The following is a 25,223-nucleotide window of genomic DNA, read 5'->3' on the forward strand; positions in this document are numbered from 1 at the left end:
TCAGCGAGGGCTGGGGGGGGGAGGGGGGAGAGGACAGGACACAGAGGTTCAGAGGAGAACAAAGAGAGAACATCTTACTTTGATCAGGTTTAGTCTGTCATACTGAAACAGAAACACAGAGAAAATTAGAGAGGCAACACTTTACAGAACACGGAGAATTATTACATAGAGAAAGACTGGAGGTTCGATGTCAGGCCCGGTCCCCTCCTGTGAGCACAGCGCAGGGCGACGAGAATTCCCAGCAATGCCGGACACCGCACACTGTGATGATGGCCTTTTATAGATGTCATCCTGAATGTACCATGCGGGTACCAGAAACACAGAGGAAGGTGTTCTACAACCCACACACTGTGCCCGTCTACCTCAACACATGGCCATTCATGTTCTTGCTTGGTGCCCCATAGTTGTAGATTTTCCCTGCTGGTCCTCACATCTAAAAGGGTTCGTTCACCTTTACCAAACACCTGCCTGGGCACGTAAGGGCGCCATTAACTAGTTAAAACGGAGTTCCACCCATTTAACCACTTAAGACCCGGACCTTTATGCAGGTAAAGGACCCGGACAGTTTTTGGGATTCGGCACTGCGTCACGTTAACTGACAATTGCGCAGTCGTGCGGCGTGGCTCCCAAACAAAATCGGCGTCTTTTTTTCCCCACAAATAGAGCTTTCTTTTGGTGGCATTTGATCACCTCTGCGGTTTTTATTTTTTGCGCTATAAACAAAAATAGAGCGACAATTTTGAAAAAAAAAATCAATATTTTTTACTTTTTGCTATAATAAATATCCCCACAAAAAAAGATATAAAAAAGCTTTTTTTTTCTCAGTTTAGGCCGATACGTATTCTTATACCTATTTTTGGTAAAAAAAAAAATCGCAATAAGCGTTTATCGATTGGTTTGCGCAAAATGTATAGCGTTTCCAAATAGGAGATAGTTTTATTGCATTTTTATTAATATTTTTTTTTTTTTACTACTAATGGCGGCAATTAGCGATTTTTTTCATGGCCATGAAATTATGACGGACACATCGGACAATTTTGACACATTTTTGGGACCATTGTCATTTTCACAGCAAAAAAATGCTATAAAAATGCACTGTTTACTGTGAAAATGACAATTGCAGTTTGGGAGTTAACCACTAGGGGGCGCTGAAGGGGTTAAGTGTGACCTCATATGTGTTTCTAACTGTAGGGGGTGGGGCTGGACGTGTGACATCATTAATCGTGTTTCCCGCGGGCGTGGTCATGGAGCTTCAGACCGGGTCGCATGCGCGACCCCACGGCTGGGCTTAAAGGGCTACGTACAGGTACGTGGATGTGCCCAGCCGTGCCAATCTGCCGACGTATATCGGCGCGAAGGGGTCCTTAAGTGGTTAAAAGTCAGCAGCTACAAAAAGTGCAGCTGCTGACTTTTAATAGTCGGACACTTGCCTGTCCCACCTTGCGGCAATTGAAGCCCCGCTTCTCTCCCCCTCCAGGTGGGCACGCGCTGTCAATGGCCGGGCAATCCTCTGTGACCTGTCCATAGGTGTGTGCAGGGGGTGTGCCAGGTGTGCCTGGGCAGACCCTAATTACTTTGTGCTGTTCCGATTCCCCCTACTGCTTAGGCTTTCCCCCATGTTGCGCCCCCACGTTTCAGGATGGAGGGTGGGGAAGGGGGCCAATCAAAATGTAATTTACTGACCCCTTCCTTTTCTAAATGAACACTCACTGTGCTCAATCATAATTGAAGCATATGAAACGGTTTATTATGCTTCAGTTTGTGAATAACCAGGAAGTCGCTCAGCACATGGCATTTCCCATTCATTCACTGTCCAGTGCAGCTGAGGCTGCAGAGGAAATCATGTGTGTTTGTGCTTTGGGGTGCACAATCTAATGCATTAGGCTGCGCACACCTATGGACCTGTCCCAGAAGATTGCAGGGAGTGGGGGGGGGGGTGAACTTCCTTCCAGCGCCACGGAGCCCCGGGAGGAAGTGGGAGCTGGGTGTCTCTAAAAAAAAAAGGTATCCGCAGCCCTTCAAATGTGGCATGTCAGGGGGTCACCGTCACCTAAAGCGGAAGTTCTATTTTTGGGTGGAACGCCGCTTCAAAGACCAGACCTATATTTCAGTCTTGGTGTTTACAAGGCAATATCAGTTTTGTGGGGTTTTTTTTGCTAGAAAATTACTTGGAACCCCAAACATAATATACATTTTTTTTTCAGACAACCTAGAGAATAAAATGGCGATCATTGCAATACTTTATGTCACACCGTATTTGCCGAGCGGTTTTACAAGAGCAATTTTTTTTTAGGAAATTTTTTTTTATTTTTTATTTAAAAAAGTGTAAGACAACTGTAAAGTTAGCCCAGTTTTTTTTTAAATATTGAGAAAGATAATGTTACATCGAGTAAATTGATACCCAACATGTTACGCTTCAGAAATGCGCCCGCTCGAGGAATGGCGTCAAACGTTGACCCTTAAAAACCTCCATAGGTGACGTTTAAAAAAAGTATACAGGTTAGCAGTTTTGAGTTACAGAGGAGGTCTAGGGCGAGAATTATTGCTCTCACTCTAACGATCACAGTGATACCTCACATGTGCGGTTTGAACAATGTTTTCATATGCGAGCGTGACTTATAGCGAAGTTCAACACAACGCAGCGCCGGAAGGAAGATCCTGGCCAAGTATAGGGTTTTGGATACCGCTATCTCTAGGTTAGCGTCATTGGAGGGAAGGTTGGCTTATGAGAACAAATGACATAAAATGCAGGAATAATAATAATATTAAACACATCATGACTTTACCGCACTAATTTTGGACCCTTTGCCCCATGGTACAGCCAAGAGATAGTGGGGAATCCCTAACAGAAGATGGTACATTCTTAAGGGAGTCCAATATACACAATGCACAAGAAATAATTGTGTGGGTCTCAAGTAGAGGTAGAGCTGCACAATTCTGGGAAAAATTGGAATCACGATTTTTTGGGCTTAGAGTAGAGTAAAGATCACGATTCTCGGTGTAACGTTTGTAACAAAAAAATTGGGCTAACTTTGCGGGTTTCGTGTTTTTTTTCCCCATATTCATTAAAGTGTATTTTTCCACACAAAATTGCATTTAAAAGAACGCTGTGTAAATACAAATACAAATAAATATTGCAACAACCGCCATTTTATTCTCTAGGGTCTCTGCAAAAAAAAAAATTATATAATGTTTGGGGGTTCTAAGCAATTTTATAGCAATAAATACTGATTTTAACTTGTAAGCAAAAAATGTCAAAAGAAGATTTTAGTCTTTAAGTGGATAAACTGACCTCATTTGCAGACCGAAGTTCATCCCTTTGATCTAAAAGAACCATAGTTACATTGTTTATACTTCTCTCTCAGTGCTGAGAAATGTTGATCAGCTCTTTTTTTTGTTGACAGCTGTGAGTGAGCAGAGAAGCGCTCTGAATGTTTTACATAGAATCATGGAAATGTCGTGAGGGGGGGGGGGGGCCAATCGAGATTGCGATTTTTTGTAACGATTAATCATGCAGCTCTAGTCTCAAGGATAAAATGGTGTATTAATTGATCTCTGTGATCTAGAAGATCTAGAAAACTAAAAATACATGAAGAATATTGACCTCTAATGCCAATGTGCAGTATGACTACATTTCACATGTGAAGGTTGTGTTGAAAGCATTTTAAAGCGTGCTATCCAACATTTGTTGTCGGAAGATCCGACAACAATTGTCCGATGGAGCGTACAAAAGGGTCGGATTTTCCGACAAAACCCGTCCATCACACAATTCCCGTCGGAAAATCCGATCGTGTGTACGAGGCTTTAGACTAGATGGCCAGAGCAACACCCCCCTGTATATCAGATATCAAGAGACCCCCACCTTCCCTTACATCACACAGCACCCTCCTTTTACCCTTGTGCTGCTGCCAGGAAGTAGCTGGGAAGCTGAAAGTGGGTCTGGAGGAGGACCAGAGGAGGGCTGCCAAGTCTGCTGAGACCAGGGGGGGTGGAGACAAGGGTGTGCTGTGGCTGCACAGAGAGGTGCAGGATCTGTAGGAGGTGCTCTGTTATCCTGTCTGCTGATGACTTCTGAGATAAAGTGGGGGTGTAGAAGAGAGGGGTGCTGCAACCACATAAAATGGGCTGGTGGTCAGGATTCGGCATGCGCCCCTTGGGCTAGATTCAGATAGCCCGCCGTAAGTTTGTGCGGGCGTAGCGTATCTCAGATACTCTACGCCGCCGTAACTTAGTGAGGCTGTGGCTGGATTCACAAAGAACCTGCGCCCTAAGTTACGGCGGCGTAGCGTAAATCTGCCGGCGTAAGCGCGCCAAATTCAAATTGTGAAGAGGTGGGCGTGGTTTATATAAATAAAACATGACCCCACGTAAATGACGTCTCTAACAAACGGCACATGCACCATCTGTGAACGTATCCCAGTGCGCATGCTCCTAATCACGTCGCAAATAGTCAATGCTTTCGACGTGAACGTAATTTATGCAAAGCCCTATTCGCAAACGACGCAAAATTCGACGCTGTCCCGACGTCCATACTTAACATTGGATACTCCTCATATAGCAGGAGTAACCTTACGCCGGAAAAAGCCTTACGTAAACGACGTAAAAAAAATCCGCCGGGCGCACGTACGTTTCTGAATCGGCGTATCCAGCTCATTTGCATATTCTACACCAAAATCAACGGAAGCGCCACCTAGCGGCCAGCGTAAATATGCACCCTAAGATACGACGGTGTAAGAGACTTACGTCGGTCGTATCTTAGCAAAATTCTGGCGTATCTTGCTTTCTGAATACAGAAAAAAGATACGCCGGCGCAGCCTAGAAGTTACGTCGACGTATCAACAGATACGCTGACGTAACTTCTTACTGAATCTAGCCCCTTGTGTTTGAACCAAGCATAGCCGGACTTTTATTTGCATAGATTCCATCAAACCTGATCGGGTCCTTCAGCTAATAAGCCTCACCGATCTTCGATCATTTTACAACTTCACAAAATCATTATCGTCAGCAGTGGGATATTAGAGGGTCAGTTTAGAACTGGAGTTTGCAATGACCTTGGAGATCCACACATGGTTCTGCCACTTGAGAGGTGACACAAAGCGACAAGTGTTTAGTTCCAGGATAGGATGTCGCGTTTTGGCAGCGGACTCCCATCTCCTGCGCACACAAAGCACAGGAACTGCTAAGTGTTTCTTGGCTGCGATTTCAGTTAAGTGGTGATGAACACCTCTCACCCGCAGCTCAGTGACTTGTAGCTGCAGATAAAGAGCTGCGTACAAAGGCACAGGAGGCCAGATCTTAATATGTCATTAAGCAGCCAGCCGCTGCCATGCATAGGCCAAAGCATGTCGGCTGCAGCATACATACCACTTCTACATCCACTCACTAGGGGCCTGTCCCAGATACCAGCTGATCGACTCCGCAACACATTCTGCATATCTAAAAATAGCCAAAATAAAATGTTCTACACATCAAATATTTTCCCTGTATTTATGCAATGAAGTATTAAAACAGAAATCCTGTACATTGCATACAGCCCTCGCCAAAAGTTTTGAGACCGACACAAATCTAAACTTAAAGAAAGTCTGCTGCTTCAGGGCCAGATTCTCGTACAGCGGCGTATCTATAGGCGGGCGTAACGTATCCGATTTACGTTACGCCTCCGCAACTTAGACGGGCAAGTGCTGTATTCTCTAAGCACTTGCTCCGTAAGTTGCGGCGGCGTAGCGTAAACCGGCCGGCGTAAGCCCGCCGAATTCAAATGTGGAACGGGGGGCGTGTTTTATGTAAAATAACCATGACCCGACGTGATTGATGTTTTTCACGAACGGCGCATGCGCCGTCCGTGGACATATCCCAGTGTGCTATGGTCCAAATACGCCGCAAGGACGTATTGGTTTTGACGTGAACATAAATTACGTCCAGCCCCATTCACGGACGACTTACGCAAAAGACGTAAAATATTCAAAATTCGACGCGGGAACGACGTCCATACTTAACATTGGTACGCCACCATATAGCAGGGGTAACTTTACGCCAGGAAAAGCCCAACGTAAACAGCGTATCTGTACTGCGTCGGCCGGGCGTACGTTCGTGAATTCGCGTATCTAGCCGATTTACATATTTCTAGGCGTAAATCAGCGTACACGCCCCTAGCGGCCAGCGTAAATATGCTTTTACGATCCGACGGCGTAAGAGACTTACGCCGGTCGGATCTAATAGAAATCTATGCGTAACTGATTCTAAGAATCAGGCGCATAGATACGATGGCACAACTCAGAGATACGACGGCGTATCTCCTTTGTGAATCTGGGCCTCAGTGTTTTTTTTCCGATGGAATGTTGGCTCAAACTTGTGTTGCATACACACTGTCACACAAATGCTGTCGGAAATTCCGACCGTTAAGAACCCAGTGACGTACAACACTACGGCGAGCCGAGAAAAATGAAGTTCAATGATTCCGAACATGCGTCAAATTAATTCCGAGCATGCGTAGGATTTTTGCGCTTCGGAATTGCATACAGATGATCGGAATTTCCAATAGGATTTCTTTTCGCCTGAAAATTGGAGAACCAGCTCTCAATCTTTGGTTGGCGGAAATTCCGACAGAAAAAGTCAGATGGAGCATACACACGGTCGGAATTTCCGTCCAAAAGCTCACATCGGACTTTTCTTGTAGGAATTTCCGATCGTGTGTACGCGGCATAAGAATGATGATTCGATTTTGACACAAAAGATGGACAAAATGCGGACCTGAAGAGGAGAACTTGTCTTAGAAATGTGGATGTTAGTGCAAATAAAGAAAAGGATCAGGGACAGAACTCAGTCTTATGAAATGGTTTAGTTGTGTAGTGTACAGAAGCAAGTCAGAATTGTACTTCTTAGTAAACTTTGAATAAACTGGCCTACAAAGATCGGCTCCAGCAAGCTGAACACTGATAAGTGGTTCAGCCCAAAAATGGCTTCCAAAGAAAAACCTACTGAAAGAAATATATAAATTACCATGGCTGACTTCCCTCTGAAAATGCTAGCTACCTGAATGTCATTCTAACCCACTTCAATCATTTATGAGTTACTGACCTGAAAAGTGCACAGCAAGGGACGTCACAACTCCCAATCTGCATACTTGTTCCGGATCAGTGACTCAGAGGATCAGATGGACAGTCAGGCAACCGGCATTTTCAAAATAAGAAGTCAACAAAAAGAGGAGTTTCCATTTTTGTCTCAGCACAGGTTTCCTCTATGCAGTTTATCAACTATTAACCACTAGCCAACCAGCTGCGCGAATCGCCATACCTGTGGTTGTGGGCGGGCACAGGGTGTGGGCGGACCCCCATTCTGACAGGGGACCAGTGATGTATTATGGCCTAGGCCGACAAGGCCCAGGCCTAGGGCGGCACTTTGCGGGGGGCGGGAAAATCCCATCCCACCCTGCCCCCCTGTCCTCATCCCACCCTGCCCCCCTGTGCTCATCCCACCCTGCCCTCATCCCACCCTGCCCCCCTGTCCTCATCCCATGAAAATGACAGGGCGGGTCTTAAAAACGAAGGGGTGCGTCATATATAAAGTAGGTGGTGCGCGAGTTTCACCAGGCCTAGGGCGGCATAAAACCTAAATACACCCCTGCAGGGGACATGTCAGAGATCCTCTGTTCCCAGTGATCAGGAACATTGATCTCTGGCATGTCCCAGTGAGCCCATCCTCCTACAGAACACACCCAGGGAACACAATTAAACCCTTGATCGCTCCCTAGTGTTACCACCATCCCTGCCAGTGTCATTTTTACATTGCTCAGTGCATTTTTATAGCTGATCAAATAATGTCACTGGTCCTCAAAAAGTGTAATTTGGGGTCAGATTTGTCCACCGCAATGTTGCAGTCCCGCTAAAAATCTCAGATCGCCGCCATTACTAGTAAAAACAATAAACGTAAAATAAAAGTCCCTAAATCTATCCCATAGTTTGTAGACACAATAACTTTTGCGCAAACCAATCAATATACGCCTATTGCGTTTTTTTTTACCAAAAATATGTAGAATACATATTGGCCTAAACTGATGAATACATTTGTTTTTGCATATTTTTTTGGGGATATGCATCATAGAAAAAGTAAAAAAATCTTTTTTTTTTCAAAATTGTCGCTCTTTGTTTATAGCACAAAGAAAAAAACGCAGAGGTGATCAAATACCACCAAAGAAAGCTCTATTTGTGGGAAAAAAAGGACGTCAATTTAGTTTGGGTACAGTGTCGCACGACCGAGCAATTGTCAGTTAAAGCACCGCAGTGCATATCGCAAAAAATGGCCTGGTCATTAAGGGGGCAAATCCTTCAGGGGCTGAAGTGGTTAATATACGTGTATAATAGAGCGCATAAAAAAAATAGATCACAGCAGTGTGAGCAAGGATGGGAATCATGCAAATTTTGTTTTGTTTTAAAAAAAAAAAAAACTCCACTTTACATCAAGGAACATTGAAAAACAAAAAAACAGTGTCATAAATTTGCCAGCAGAGGGAGCCCTTATTTTCAGAACACACATTTTTTAGCAGATACTAGAAGTTTGAAATACAGTAAATCCTAAATCTCTGCATTATATCCCAAAAAAAAGCACACACACTCAGCATTCCCTGGATCTTGCTGGCAGGACTGCGACGTCAACCTTTCCAATTTCGAACGTTCGTTTAGATCCCACTTTTGTTCCAATGCGTGTTTTATTATTTTTTTTACAGACATCACTGGGGGGGGGGGGGGGTTTGCGTCCGATGCCCGGAAGCGATGATACTGCCTGGCGAAAGCCATCCAAGTGAATCCAAAGACTATGGCCAAACCCTGCTGCTGGTGCCAGAGAAGCAGGGAGGACCACACATCGCCAACTGGAGACACTACATGTTTCGGGGACACGACCCTTCTTCAGGTTATCTCTTTTTTTTTTAATGGGGAGGAATATATCTGAGCACACTGGGCCACCTGAGCTGCTCTATAGTATTGTTTGAGGTCTGGGACCCCCAGCCCCCCAAGCTCACGCAAACTATACAGCGTGCGCCAGCCCAATCTACGCCCCCCTAGGGCCCCAAATAAACTTCAATAACTGCGCTTGAAATCTCTGTAGCTCCTGGGAAGGGACTGCTATAGGTATTACACAAAAATAGTAAAGGTTCCTGGGAGCACTACCATTTTTATCAAAGCTTTTCTACCCATTCAGGAGAGACCATCAGGAGACCACTGTTCCAACTCCTGCAGCAACTGAGAAAAAAGTCGTGAATAGTTGGATCGATAGAGTGTTGCCAAAGAAGGGGGTCAATTTAATGCCAAGGTAGGGGATGGCATTTGACTGCATTACAAAACTATAATGCCCCTGAAGACTCCATAAGAAATTCCCCACCCAGGTTCACATTCGGGGGTTCTGACTTTTCCCAATTGATGACCAAGCTGGAAATGTTTCTGAAGCACTGAAGGAGATCCAGAACCGACGTCGGGAAAGTATGCGGGGAGGACAGAAAGAGGAGCACATCATCTGCAAACACATTTTTTGTTGTCTACCCAATATCTGGATTGGCACCAATTGCCACAGCAAGTGCCTCGATGGCAATGACAAAAAGAATAGGGGAAAAGAGGACACCCCTGCCGATTAAATCAGAGAGGTAACCTTGTCTCTGGGCCGAGGGGTTGCTATAAAGTGCCCGAAAAAAGGACAGGAATTGAGGGCCAAAATTCCACCTATGCAGGATTCTAAAGAGATAGTCCCATGAGATACCATCAAGGGAAAGCAGCATACCCCTTCTCACACCCCACTTATCCCGGGAGGTTTGAAGTATCAAAATCAAGTCTATGGCTCGCCGTATTTGATCCGAAAGCCTGATGGCCTGGTATGAAACCAGCCTGATCTACATAAATATAATTAGCAATAAACTGGTTCAATCGAATGGCATACATTTTTTGCCAATAATTTGAGGTCACATCTAATTAGCAAGATCGGACTATAATTGCCCATCTTACTGATTCCATTTCATTTGATAATCCTCTTGTTGTGTTAAATTGGCGAAGCGCCACCTCCCTGAAACACGTTTTTTTCAAGTTGGGATGTCTGTGTCTTGAAAAAGTATTTGTACCCCTTGAAATTTTACACATTTTGTCAGGTTACAACCAAAAATGTAAATGTATTTTATTGGGATTTTATGTGATAGATAAACACAAAGTGCCACATATTTGTGAAGTGGAAGGAAAATGATAAATGGTTTTCAATTTTTTTAACAAATAAATATGTGAGAAGTGTGGCGTGCATTTGTATTCAGCCCCCTTTACCCTGATGTCTCTAACTAAAATCTAGTGGAACCAATTGCTTTCAGAAGTCACCCAATTAGCAAATAGAGTGCACCTGTGTGTAATTTAATCTCAGTATAAATACAGCTGTTCTGTGAAGCCCCTAGAGGTTTGTTAGAGAACCTTAGTGAACAAACAGCATCATAAAGGCCAAGGAACCCACCAGACAGGTCAGGGATAAAGTTGTGGAGAAGTTTAAAGCAGGGTTAGGTTATAAAAACAATATGCAGAGATCCACAGCTCAGGTGGGAGAATCTGTCCACAGGACAACTATTAGTCGTGCTCTCCACAAATCTGCCCTTTATGGAAGAGTGACAAGAAGAAAGACATTGTTGAAAGAAAGACATAAGATGTCCTGTTTTCAGTTCGCAACGTGCTGAAGAAGGTGCTCTGGTCAGATGAGACCAAAACTGACCTTTTTGCCCTAAAAGCAAAACACTGTGTGGGGGAAAACCAACACTGCACTGAACACAACATCCCCACTGTGAAACATGGTGGTGGCAGCATCATGTTGTGGGGATGCTTTTCTTCAGCAGGGACAGGGAAGCTGGACAGAGTTGATGGGAAGATGGATGGAGCCAAATACAGGGCAATCTTAGAAGAAAACATGTTAGAGTCTGCAAAAGACTTGAGACTGGGGTTCACCTTCTAGCACATAGGTGTCAAACACAAGGCCCGAGGGCCGAATCCGGCTCTCCAGGCCTTTTCATGTGGCCCTCGCACCTCCAGCCCTCCTCCAGACCCTTACTTTCTGCTTTTAAGCAATGCATCCAGCTTCTTCCCAGCAGCAGCATAATGAAAGGGGGTGTACTGTGATGTAAGGAAGAATGGGGGACTTCTCTTCTGATGGTGAGGGGGGCTCTTCACATCTAATGTAAGGGGAGGGGATGTGCTGGACATGTACTCTTACAGATACAACCGGCCCTTTTGAGGGCAATCATGATGCTGATGCGGCCCACAATGAAATTAAGTTTGACACTCCTGTTCTAGCAGAACAACGACCCTAAACATACAGCCATAGCTACAATAGAATGGATTAGATCAAAGCATATTCATGTGTTAGAATGGTCCCGTCACAGTCCAGACCTAAATCACATTGAGAATCTGTGGCAAGACTTGAAAACTGCTGTTCACAGACGTTCTCCATCCAATCTGACAGAGCTTGAGATATTTTACAAAGAAGAATGTGCAGAAATTTCCCTCTCTAGATGTGCAAAGCTGGTAGAGACATCCCCAAAAAGACTTGCAGCTGTAATTATAGAGAAAGGCGGTTCTACAAAGTATTGACTCAGGGGGGGCGCCATACAAATGCCCCCCCTGACACTTTTCACATATTTATTTGTAAAAAAAAATGAAAAGCATTTATCATTTTCCTTCCACTTCACAATTATGTGCCACTTTGTGTTGGTCTATCACATAAAATCCCAATAAAATACATTTTAAGGGGTATGGATGCTTTTTCATGGCACTGTATATATGTGACATGGCTCTGTGAAATGCATTGGGTTATAGGGCTATATAAAATCATTAAGGGAAGTGCCAGATAAAGTGACTGAAAACAAAACATTTTGCACATCCCCTTTCAGTGAGAAACAGATAACAGCTCTATTTTAGGCCAGGTTCTCGGTTACACAACACTGTATGTGAGAATGATCGGAGGAGGAACGTCTGCATACACTCAACACACCAACTTGTGAGTTGCTCACCCAGTAGATCCTGCTTAGCAGAATGTCCTATTTTCTGCAATATTAATGTGCAGATTATTAGCGGACTGACCTCTCTAGAGATATGTAGAACATCTCCTTGTTCTAACCACTGCAGACTGATACATATATTTTACACATCGGCTATAACCTCGGCTCACAGCTGGAAGTCTTACCACTACCGCTTCCTGATAATAACTTGACTACTAGAGACTTTGTTACAAGTTCCAAGGAAACATCTTAGGAACGTTTCAAAATCTCCACCGAAACGCACACACAAAAAAAAAACAACTGAATCTAATAAGACCCCTGTAATGATGTGAAGCCTGGTTACAAGTATGCTATACTTAAAGGAGTAGTATGTTTTTTTTTTTTTCCGTCATACTTTTTTTTTTTAACAGAAGGCTTTCCCGTCATACTTACCTAGGTGGATGCAGCATCGGTCCCGCTGCTGCATCCGCATTCACTTTGCAAAGTGAACACTTTACTCCTTTAGTAAATACAGGTGAAAAATTACAATATCGTGCAAAAGTTCATTTATTTCACTAATGCAACTTAAAAGGTGAAACTAATATATGAGAGGGACTCATTACATGCAAGGCAAGATAGTCCAAGCCGTGCTTTGTCATCATTGTGATGATTATGGCGTACAGCTCATGAAAACCCCAAATCCACAATCTCAGAAAATTTGCATGTAATATTCTATCCAGAAAACAAGGATTGTACATAGAACAATATCGGACCTCTGAAAAGTAGAAGCATGCATATGTACTCAGTACTTGGTTTGGGCCCCTCAATGGGGCGTGGCATGGAAGCCATCAGCCTGTGGCACTGCTGAGGTGTTATGGAAGACCAGGAGGCTTCAATAATGGCCTTCAGCTCTTCTGCATTGTTCAGTCTCATGCCTATACACGGTGCCGGATTCAGATACGTTACGCGGGCCGGACAGATACGCCAATGTATCTCTGATATGTTACGCCGCTCTAACTTTGGGCGCAAGTTCTTTATTCACAAAGAACTTGAGCCGCGTAATTCAAATGGGGATGTAGGGGGCGTGTTTTATTTAAATTTGTGTTGACCCCGCGTTTTTGACGTTTTAGTTGAACGGCGCATGCGCCGTCCGTAAAATATCCCAGCGTGCATTGCTCCAAATGACGTCGCAAGGATGTCATTGGTTTCGACGTTAACGTAAATTACGTCCGGCCGTATTCGCGAACTACTTACGCAAACAAAGTAAAAAATTCAAAACTCGGCGCGGGAACGCCGGCCATACTTAACATAGGACACGCCGCACTTACCCCTCCTATAGCAGGGGTAACTTTCCGCCGAAAAAAGCAGAACGCAAACGACGTAAAAAAAAGCGCTGGGCGGTCGTTCGTTTCTGAATCGGCGTAAATGCTCATTTGCATATTTGACGCGTGAAAGATACGGAAGCGCCACCTAGCTGCTGGCCTGGAATTGCAGCCCAAGATCCGACGGTGTCACTTAGTCACTTACACCTGCCGGATCTTAGGCATATCTATGCGTAACCTGATTCTATGAATCAGGCGCATAGATACGACGGCCAGACTCAGAGATACGACGGCGTATCAGGAGATACGCCGTCGTATCTTCTTTCTGAATCCGGCCCACGGTGTGCTTTGCAAGTGCAGTTGCGCTCATTAAAGCGGGGGTTCACCCTAAAAACGATTTTCTAACATTACATCCAGCTCACTCTCTACATTGACAGTATGCCGTTCGCTTTTTTTTTTTTTTTTGCTGTACATACCTCGTACAGTTATTTTCTTCCCCGGCTTCCGTGTAGGGCCTCCCGCGGGAGTGGGCGTTCCTATCCAGCAGGTGATTGACGTGATGACAAAAACGACCTCCACCCGTCGCATAAGGAGCGTCACGAGTTGCCAAAAGAAGCCGAACGTCAGTGCGCAGGCGCCGTATAGCGCTGACTCGCCGTTCGGCTTCTTTCGGCAACTTGTGACGCTCCTTATGCGACGGGTGGAGGTCGTTTTTGTCATCACATCAATCACCTGCTGGATGGGAACGCCCACTCCCGCGGGAGGCCCTACATGGAAGCCGGGGAAGAAAATAGCTGTACGAGGTATGTACAGCAAAAAAAAAAAAAACGAACGGCATACTGTGAATGTAGAGAGTGAGCTGGATGTAATGTTAGAAAATCGTTTTTAGGGTGAACCCCCGCTTTAATGAAGGTAAAGCTTCACTTTGCATAAAAGTACCCAATCACATGCAAGGAAAATAAAAAAACAGCATTTTTGCTTGCACGTGATTGATGGAAGTCAGCGGAGCTTCCCCTCATATACTAAGCTCTGAAGCAAATACCCCTGCAGAGTACACCGTCTATTTTCCTTTAGTAAATCAACCTCACTTGCTTCCATAACATGCAAAACCAGGCTGGGAAATGAGGCAAAGTACAGACTTATGCAGCAACAAAATCCAGGCACAATCTGCTAGAAAGGTGCGAGGAGCGATGATGTTCCAGGATCTCAAGGCTAGCATACAGATATCACTTTACTGAAGTCAGGTAAGTGAGTGATGTATGAAAAGAGTGGCAGTAGGTTCCTCTAGCTTTCACGATGTTCTCTCTTTACTGAACAAGGCCAAACGTGCAATCTGCTGGATTACAGGCCCAGTTCTGCTTCCTGCGTTCCCTTTCTTTACACATTTAAGTAACTTTGTCACAATTGCTTGTTTTTTTAAATAGATACAGAAGATGATGTTTTTTTTACCCTGGAACTAAAAAGGAACACAGGCTGTCCACACCAGTGCGTTGCAGGTGTGGATAAAAATGTCCTGATTTTGAAATTTCCCTCGCACACGACTGGATATTTAAAGTGAACGTACTGCAGGTTCACCTTATTTACCAACAGTGGCCCGGATTCAGATACAATAGTGTATCTATCGGCGGGCGTAACGTATCTCGGATACGTTACGCCGCCGTAAATTAGGGCGCAAGTTCCGTATTCAGAAAGAACTTGCGCCCCAGGTTAAGGCGGCATAAATTATGTGGTCCGGCGTAAGCCCGCGGAATTCAAATGTGGATGATGTGGGCGTGTTTTATTCAAATTAATTGTGACCCCACGTATTTGACTTTTTTTTACGAACGGCGCATGCGCCATCCGTGAAAGAATCCCAGTACGCATGCTCGAAATTACGCCGCAAATCGCCAATGCTTTCGACGTGAACGGAAATTACGCACAGCCCTATTCGCGAACGACTTGCGCAAACAACGTAAATCGATGGAAAATTAGACGCTGGCCCGACGTCTATACTTAACATAGGATACGCTTCCTATAGCAGGGGTAACTTTACGCCGGAAAAAGCCTAACGTAAACAACTTAAAAAAATGTGCCAGGCGGACATACGTTTCTGAATAGACGTATCTACCTAATTTGCATATTCCTCGCGTAAATCTACGAAAGCGCCACCTAGCGTAAATATGCAGCCTAAGATACGACGGTGTAAGAGACTTACGCCCGTCGGATCTTAGGGAAATCTATGTGCAACTGATTCTATGAATCAGTCGCATAGATACGACTCCGCAACTCAGAGTTATGACGGCGTATACGGAGATACGCCATCGTAACTCCTATCTGAATCCGGGCCAATGACTTTGGAAGCTGAAAATTCAGTTTAAGTGAACAGCCCCAGTAGGTCAGTACAAACATCACCAACACAGATCTATGAAAAAAAGGTCAAGGCTGATGCACATCAAAGCAAATACAAACCTGTGAACAGATAACGTAGACATCCGGTTTAGTTTCTCTATTCCCGGATACTCACATAAAGCAATAAGTTATAGGGTCTTGAAAAAGTATTCATACCCCTTGAAATGTTCCACATTTTGTCATGTTACACCCAAAAAACGTAAATGTATTTTATTGTGATTTTATGTGATCGATATAAACCAACACATAGTGGCACATAATTGTGATGTGGAAGGAAAAGAATATTCAAATCTTTTTACAAAGAAAGATGTGAAAAGTGTGGCGTACATTTGTATTCAGCCCCCTTTACTCCGATACCTCTAATTAAAGTCTAGTGGAACCAAGTGCCTTCAGAAGTCACCTAAATAAAGTCCACCTGTGTGTAATTTAATCTCAGTATAAAATTCAGCTGTTCTGTGAAGCCCTCAGAGGTTTGCAATGCCCTGTACACACGATCGGGCTTTAGCCCGACCAAATTCACATCGGGAATTCCATCGGAGGAAAAGAGAACATGTTTTCTATGTAAACTCTGACAGAATTTCTCAGAATATCCAATGGAAAAACTCAGATGGGTATACACACAGTCGGAATTTCTCATGGAAAAAGTCCATCTGACTTTTTCCATGGGAAATTCCGATCGTGTGTATGAGGCATTAGAGAACCTTAATGAACAGACAGGACCATGAAGGCCAAGGAACACACCAGACAGGTCCGGGATAAAGTTGTGGAGAAGTATAAAGCGGGGTTGGGTTATAAAGAAATCTCCCAAGTTTTGAACATCTCACGGAGCTCTGTTCAATCCATCATCCGAAAATGTAAAGAGTATGGCACAACTGCAAACCTACCAAGACCTGGCCGTCCACCTAAACTGACCGGCCGGGCAAGGAGAGAATTCATCAGAGGAGCAGCAAAGAGACCCATGGTAACTCTGGAGGAGCTGCAGAGATCCACAGCTCAGGTGGGACAATCTGTCCACAGGACAACCATTAGTCGTGCTCTCTACAAATCTGCCCTTTATGGAAGAGTGACAAGAAGAAAGTCATTGTTAAATAAAGCCATAAGAAGTCCTGTTTGTAGTTTGCGAGAAGCCATGTGGGGGAGGGGACACAGCAAACATGCAGAAGAAGGTGCTCTGGTCAGATGAGACCAATTTTTTTTGGCCTAAAAGCAAAACGCTATGTGTGGGGGAAACTAACACTGTACATCACCCTGAACACACCATCCCTACTGTGAAACATGGTGGTGGCAGCATCATGTTGTGGGGATGCTTTTCTTCAGCACGGACAGGAAAGCTGATCAGAGTTGATGGTTAGATGGATGGAGTTCTACAAAGTATTGACTCAGGGGGGCGCCATACAAATGTACACCACACTTTTCACATATTTATTTGTAAAAAATATTGAAAGCCATTTGTCATTTTCCTTCCACTTCACCATTATGTGCCACTTTGTGTTGGTCTATCACATAAAATCCCAATAAAATACATTTACGTTTTTGGTTGCAACTTGACAAAATGTGGATAATTTCAAGGGGTATGAATAGTTTTTCAAGGCACTGTATTATTCTGTCCGGCAGACGATTAGCAGGACAGACTTACCTGTAATTATTCTTATTATATTACCACATATGTTATTAACGTACACATTTTATTGTACCTTGTAATACTTAAAGCGGAGCTCCGTTGAAAAAAAATATTAAAAGCCAGCAGCTACAAAAACTGCAGCTGCTGACTTTTAATATCAGCACACTCACCTGTCCTGGAGTCCAGCGCCACCTACAGCAGAGGACGAGCGATCGCTTGTCACTCTGCTGCCCCCCCGCCATCCTCGGTGAGGGAACCAGGAAGTGAAGCGCTCCAGCTTCACTGCCCGGTTCCCTACAGCGCATGCGCGAGTCGCGCTACGCCTGCCAATTGGCTCCCGCTGTGTACTGGGAGCCGAGTGTTCCCAGAACACAACGGGGGGGGGGGGGGGGGGTGACATCATGCCCGCAGTATCTGCACCCCCCTCCCCCTGAAAGGTGTCAAATGTGACACCGGAGGGGGGGTAGGGTTCCAATCAGCGGGAGTTCCACTTTAGGGTGGAGCTCCCCTTTAATACAAATATTTGAAAGAGAAGATTAGCAGGACAGAATATCTTCAATGTGGAAACGTGGATTAGGCCATCGTTTTAGCAAAAGCAGCCCATACCTTGGAATTTTTGCCCCCACTTCGTCCCGACTGAGATGACCCACTCCGCTGGACCCCCGGCTCTGGGGTGGGAGGAGATTTGTCTGAAGAATGGTCCGAACTTTTTTCCACCATGGCCTCTCCTTCGCTCTGCTGCGGTGTTGGCGAGCGGGAGCGTTTGCGGAGGACGGGAGAGCAGGCGGGCGAGCTTCGGTTCGAGTTACTTGCCGTGCTGGGGAAGCGAAAGAGAATTATTGGAAAAGGCAAAACTACAAACGGCAGTAGCTATTCTGCTTTTCTAATGCTAATACCTAAAACAGAGAAAGCATATAAATACAACTAAGGATAGAAAAAGCGCAAACACTCTTTAAAGTGGAGGTTCACCCGAAAACTTAATTTTTAACATTAGATTGATGCCCATTTTGTGAAGGGGAATCGGCTATTTTTTTTAAATCGAAGCAGTACTTACCGTTTTAGAGATAGATCTTCTCCGCTGCTTCCGGGTATGGGCTGCGGGACTGGGCGTTCCTATTTGATTGACAGGCTTCCGACAGGCTTTCCGACGGTCGCATACATCGCGTCACGATTTTCGGAAAGTAGCCGAACGTCGGTGCGCAGGCGCCGTATAGAGCCGCACTGACGTTCAGCTTCTTTCGGCTACTCGTGACGCGATGTATGCGACCGTCGGAAGCCTGTCAATCAAATAGGAACGCCCTGTACCGAAGACCATACCCGGAAGCGGCGGCGAAGATCGCTCTGTAAAACGGTAAGTACTGCTTCGATTTAAAAAAAAACCCACCCGATTCCCCTTGACAAAATGAGCATCAATCTAATGTTAAACATTTTTTTTTGGGTGAACTCCCGCTTTAACTGGTATACTAAATCACCACAAATGGGACCCAACTATAAAAAAAAAAAGAAAAACAAGATTAAAAATTACAGGGGTGAATGTGACAGCCAAGGTTGGCGATGGATGGGCATGCCACAGGGTCAGACAAACAAATTCATCTCAGGTGCACATACAAGAGGCTGGGATCTCACGGCAAGCTAGCGGCAGGGGAATTGTACAGACAAGCAAACATGAGCTCTGTCAAAGCCACATTACAGCTAGCGGTGGCGGTGCCAGCGGTAAGCGGGGGGGGTAGACTGCAAAGCACAGTACAAAGCAAAGGAAAAAGAGGGACATGCAGCAGGGGATGGTCATGATGGAGGGAACTCTAAACCAGAAAGACATACATCCTTGATTGTGGGCTGAAGAGGAGAGAAAATGAGACAGGTCAAGGAACACAAGATGTACATAGAGTTGTATAGGGTGACCAATACTGAGAATTATCCTAGGTGTATATAAAAGAGACTTATAGGGTTTCTTCGTACCACATCCCCGTCTCTAAAGAACAAAAACGTGAAACTCATTTCTTTGCGACCACTATGTATGGTCTTCACACCCTCTGCCCACACAATCTTATCACTCCTGTGAACTATCTACATTGCACAGCCATATCCTGACCCGTCACGGGGCGCCCATGACCTTTGATTCAGCCAATTCCTATCTAATTATGTCAGTGCTATCCGCTCCATTCTAACATCTGTAGAATGATCAGAAGCAGAGGACTCTCAGGAGGTGGGAAACACAAGTACTGGGAAATGTCTGCTGCTCTTTATCTGGTCTAGTCCAACCTGCATTGTGTGTGATAACATGGGGAGATCGGTTTTTGTTGGCTCTTACCATCCACCGGCCGTCCCATAGCAAATGTACTGCTACAGGGCAGCCGTTCTCTGCAGAATCGTAATATATATATATTAGGGCTGTGGAAATTAAAGATGAATTCCTTGATTAATCGTTCATTTTTTTGATCGATACTAGTGGTGCAACGGATCATAAATGATCCGTGATCCTAACGGGTCACCATATGCGGAGCAGCACACCATGTGATTCGCGGAGCTTCGCTGCTGCCTCAGCCATAAGTAAAGGCCGCGGCTTCGGCCTAGCTCCCAGAGCAGCAGCCATCTTGGTCCACCCGGCGGCGGCCTAGAGCGGTGTGCTGACGTCATCACCTGGCCTCAACTGCTCGTGTTCGGCCGGCTTCTCTGGCAAGACTAAGCAAGCACTAATCTTCCTATACAGTGGGGGGGAGATGTCTGTGGATATTACAGTGGGGGGAGAGGTCTGTGGATATTACAGTGGGGGGGGGGGAGATGTCTGTGGATATTACAGTGGGGGGAGAGGTCTGTGGATATTACAGTGGGGGGGGGGGGAGATGTCTGTGGATATTACAGTGGGGGGAGAGGTCTGTGGATATTACAGTGGGGGGGGAGATGTCTGTGGATATTACAGTGGGGGGAGAAGTCTGTGGATATTACAGTGGGGGGAGAGGTCTGTGGATATTACAGTGGGGGGAGAGGTCTGTGGATATTACAGTGGGGGGAGAGGTCTGTGGATATTACAGTGGGGAGATGTCTGTGGATATTACAGTGGGGGAGATGTCTGTGGATATTACAGTGGGGGGAGATGTCTGTGGATATTACAGTGGGGGGAGATGTCTGTGGATATTACAGTGGGGGGAGAGGTCTGTGGATATTACAGTGGGGGGGAGAGGTCTGTGGATATTACAGTGGGGGGGAGAGGTCTGTGGATATTACAGTGGGGGGGGAGAGGTCTGTGGATATTACAGTGGGGGGGAGAGGTCTGTGGATATTACAGTGGGGGGGAGAGGTCTGTGGATATTACAGGGGGGGGGAGAGGTCTGTGGATATTACAGGGGGGGGAGAGGTCTGTGGACATTACAGGGGGGGGCGTCTGTGGACATTACAGTGGGGGGGGGGGAGATGTCTGTAGATATTACAGAGGGGGGGAGAAGTCTGTGGATATTACAGTGGGGGAGATGTCTGTGGATATTACAGTGGGGGGAGATGTCTGTGGATATTACAGTGGGGGGAGATGTCTGTGGATATTACAGTGGGGGGAGAGGTCTGTGGATATTACAGTGGGGGGGAGAGGTCTGTGGATATTACAGTGGGGGGGGAGAGGTCTGTGGATATTACAGTGGGGGGGAGAGGTCTGTGGATATTACAGTGGGGGGGGGAGAGGTCTGTGGATATTACAGTGGGGGGAGAAGTCTGTGGATATTACAGTGGGGGGGAGAAGTCTGTGGATATTACAGTGGGGGGGAGAGGTCTGTGGATATTACAGTGGGGGGGGAGAGGTCTGTGGATATTACAGGGGGGGGGGAGAGGTCTGTGGATATTACAGGGGGGGGAGAGGTCTGTGGACATTACAGGGGGGGGCGTCTGTGGACATTACAGTGGGGGGGGGGAGATGTCTGTAGATATCACAGTGGGGGGGAGATGTCTGTGGATATTACAGTGGGGGGAGATGTCTGTGGATATTACAGTGGGGGGAGATGTCTGTGGATATTACAGTGGGGGGAGATGTCTGTGGATATTACAGTGGGGGGAGATGTCTGTGGATATTACAGTGGGGGGGGAGATGTCTGTGGACATTACAGTGGGGGGGAGATGTCTGTGGACATTACAGTGGGGGGGAGATGTCTGTGGACATTACGTGGGGGGGAGATGTTTGTGGACATTACGTGGGGGGGAGATGTTTGTGGACATTACGTGGGGGGGAGATGTCTGTGGACATTATGTGGGGGGAGATGTCTGTGGATATTACAGTGGGGGGGGGGGGGGGAGTCTGTGGATATTACAGTGGGGGGGGGGGAGTCTGTGGATATTACAGTGGGGGGGGGGGAGAAGTCTGTGGATATTACAGAGGGGGGAGAAGTCTGTGGATATTACAGAGGGGGGAGAAGTCTGTGGATATTACAGAGGGGGGGAGAAGTCTGTGGATATTACAGTGGGGGAGAAGTCTGTGGACATTACAGTGGGGGGAGATGTCTGTGGACATTACGTGGGGGGAGATGTCTGCGGATATTACAGTGGGGGGGGGGGAGAAGTCTGTGGATATTACAGAGGGGGGAGAAGTCTGTGGATATTACAGAGGGGGGAGAAGTCTGTGGATATTACAGTGGGGGGGAGAAGTCTGTGGATATTACAGTGGGGGGGGGGGGGGAGATGTCTGTGGACAATAAGCGTATATTGATTGGTTTGCGCAAAAGTTCTAGGGTCTACAAAATAGGGGATAGATTTATAGTATTTTTATAAAAAAAATGTACTAGTAAATTAATGGCGGCGATCTGCGATTTTTAATCGGGACTGCGATATTGCGGCGGACACTTTTGACACATTTTTGGGACCATTCACATTTATACAGCGATCCCTGCTATAAATATGCACTGATTACTGTGTAAATGTGACTGGCAGGGGTTAACACTAGGGGGCGATCAACGGGTTAATGTATTCCCTAGGGAGTGATTCTTACGGTGGGAGGTGACCGATCGGTGTCCCTATGTACAAGGGACACACCATCGGTCTTCTCTCTCCCTGACAGGACGTGGATCTCTGTTTACACACACACACACACACACACACAGATCCACGGTCCTGCTCAGTTACTGGGCAATCGCAGCCACCAGGCACGCGCATCGGGTCCCCAGTGACGAGGCGTACGCGCCCCCTAGTGGCTTGTAAAGGTGCAACGTCATATGATGTCCGCCCAAAACAACAGGGTCTTCCTCCCGTCGTCTTTTGACGGCAGTCGGACGACAAGTGGTTAAGCTAGTGCATTGTTAGTTCCCTTACCTTTTCCTTCTATTTCCCTTCCAAGTGTTTTTTTTCCTTTGTCTGAATTTCTCACTTCCTGTTTCTCCTCAGTAAACTTGCCACCATCATCTGGCTGGGGGTTAGTCAGCCAGAACAGCTTACTGAGGAGGAACAGGAAGTGAGGAATTCAGACAGACAAAGAAAACAAAGAAAAAAAAACATTTAGAAGGGAAATGGAAGGAAAAAGGTAAGTGAACCAACAATGCACTAGCTTAAAGGAACCTATTTAGAAAAAAAAAAAAAAACCTTTACAGCCTTTTTTAAGAGTTCCCTTCACTGGAACTAAGGGGCCAAGCCCGACCCCTGAAAAACAACCTCCACACCATAATCCCCCCCCCCCCCCCCCCCCACAAAATGACTTGGACCAGTGCACAAAGCAAGGTCCATAAAGACATGGATGAGCGAGTTTGGGGTGGAGGAACTTGACTGGCCTGCACAGAGTCCTGACCTCAACCCAATAGAACACCTTTGGGATGAATTAGAGCTGAGACTGCAAGCCAGGACTTCTCATCCAACATCAGTGCCTGACCTCACAAATGCTTTTCTGGAAGAATGGTCAGACATTCTAATAGACACTCCTAAACCTTGAGGACGGCCTTCCTAGAAGAGTTGAAGCTGTTATAGCTGCAAAGGGCGGGGCCAACTCAACATTGAACCCTACGGACTAAGACTGGGATGCCATTAAAGTTTATGTGCGTGTAAAGGCAGGCGTCCCAATACTTTTGACAATTTAGTGTATGAGAGCCTATCTTGAGTCTTAATCTTTAAATGCATCTTGAGAAATACAGTAACTCATAGTAACCAGAATCCATCTTGTACTGGTCTGACTTCAGCACTACACCTATGCCCCGTACACAGGATCCGAAAGCCGGACGACTTTGCTAGTCACATATCGGAGAGGTTACTAAAGTTACCAAGATTCTCATAGGACAGAATAAAGAATGGGAAGTGATGTCACGTGTTGTGGTGTAGTTGTACTGTATTTTCAGACGACAACTGTACTGATCAAACGAAAATCGTACGATCTGGTATCCTACGAGAATCATTTTTGTGTTTGTCCGATCGAATAATATCTGATGAATAGTAGTGATCGGCTCTTGAAAGCTCTGTGCCAATGATCCGATTATGGTACGATCGATTCGAAAGTTCTATGCCAACGATCCAATTATGGTGCGATCGATTCGAAAGCTCTGTGCCAACGATCCGATTAAGATAAGATTGATTCGAAAGCTCTGTGCCAACGATCCGATTATCGTACGATCAATTTCGAAAGCTATGTACTAACGATCCGATTATTGTACGATCAATTAGAAAGCTCTGTGCCAATAATCCGATTATTGTACGATCGATTCGAAAGCTCTGTGCCAACGATCCAATTAAGGTACAATCAATTCGAAAGCTCAGTACTAACGATCCGATTATGGTACGATCGATTCGAAAGCTCTGTGCCAACAAACTGATTATGGTACAATCAATTCGAAAGCTCAGTACTTAACCGCTTACTCACCGCCCTATAGACGATATACGTCTACAAGGCGGTCGCTTAACTCTGGGAGGACGTCCATGGACGTCCTCCCAGAATCGTGCGCACACGGGAATGTCCGTGACCGCCGGGTTCGGAGGACCCGCGCATTACGGTAAATCGGCGCTGATAGCGGCGGTTTACCACGTGATCGCTCCGTCCAATGACGGAGCGATTACTTGTAAACAAACCGGCGTCATGCGATGACCCGGTTCCTCCCTCCCCTCTCTGTACCGAACGGTACAGTGTGAGAGGAGAGGGGAGAGAGTGGATGCAGCATGAGTGCTGTGGGCTGGATCTGTGACAAATGCAGTCACAGATCCATCCATCCATCCCTGCCCCAAACTAATACTACTCTACTGTGCAATACTCTGCAATATCCCACACTACTCTGCAATATCCCACACTACTCTGCAATACCCCACACTACTCTGCAATACCCCACACTACCCTGCAACGTCACCTATGGGGATTTTTTAGTAGCGAAGTTTGGCGCCATTCCACGAGCGTGTGCAATTTTGAAGGGTGACATGTTGGGTATCTATTTACTCGGCGTAACTTCATCTTTCACATTATGCAAAAGAATGAAGAAAAAATACTAAATTTGCTAAATTTTATAACAGAAACAAAGAAAAATTCATTTTTTATACAGAATTTTCAGTCTTTTTTCTCTTATAGCGCAAAAAATAAAAAACCCAACGGTGATTAAATACCACCAAAAGAAAGCTCTATTTGTGTGAAAAAAAAGGACAAAAATTTCATTTGGGTACAATGTTGTATGAATGCACCGAAAGCTGAAAATTTGTCTGTTATTAAGTGGGTTTACGTGCCTGGTGGTCAAGTGGTTAAGATCCGATTATGGTACGATCAATTCGAAAGCTCTGTGCCAACGATCCGATTATGGTACGATCGATTCGAAAGGGGTATTTTCCGTATGATTTTTGGATGGCATGTACAGGTCATTAGGCATAGTAACGCTTTATGGAACCAATGAAGTCTCTGTCTTCTTATAAAGCCGTTTCCTGCCTTTACACTTCACTGCCAGTCCCTAGGAAACCAAATCAAGGACTCCAGATT

General features: G+C 45.6%; 1 protein-coding gene across 3 annotated transcripts in view; it reads right to left on the bottom strand.

Annotated features, from left to right (window-relative positions):
- GRAMD1B (GRAM domain containing 1B) overlaps positions 1-25,223 on the bottom strand; it is a 309,236-nt gene that overhangs the window by 124,048 nt on the left and 159,965 nt on the right. For all 3 annotated transcript variants that reach the window (XM_040326384.1, XM_040326383.1, XM_040326385.1), the window contains one exon: positions 17,924-18,134. In XM_040326384.1, coding sequence (XP_040182318.1) covers positions 17,924-18,134 — 211 coding nt within the window. The remainder of the gene's footprint in view (positions 1-17,923; positions 18,135-25,223) is intronic.

This window comes from Rana temporaria, chromosome 10 (assembly GCF_905171775.1).
Source record: "Rana temporaria chromosome 10, aRanTem1.1, whole genome shotgun sequence".
Classification (NCBI taxonomy): Eukaryota; Metazoa; Chordata; class Amphibia; order Anura; family Ranidae; genus Rana; species Rana temporaria.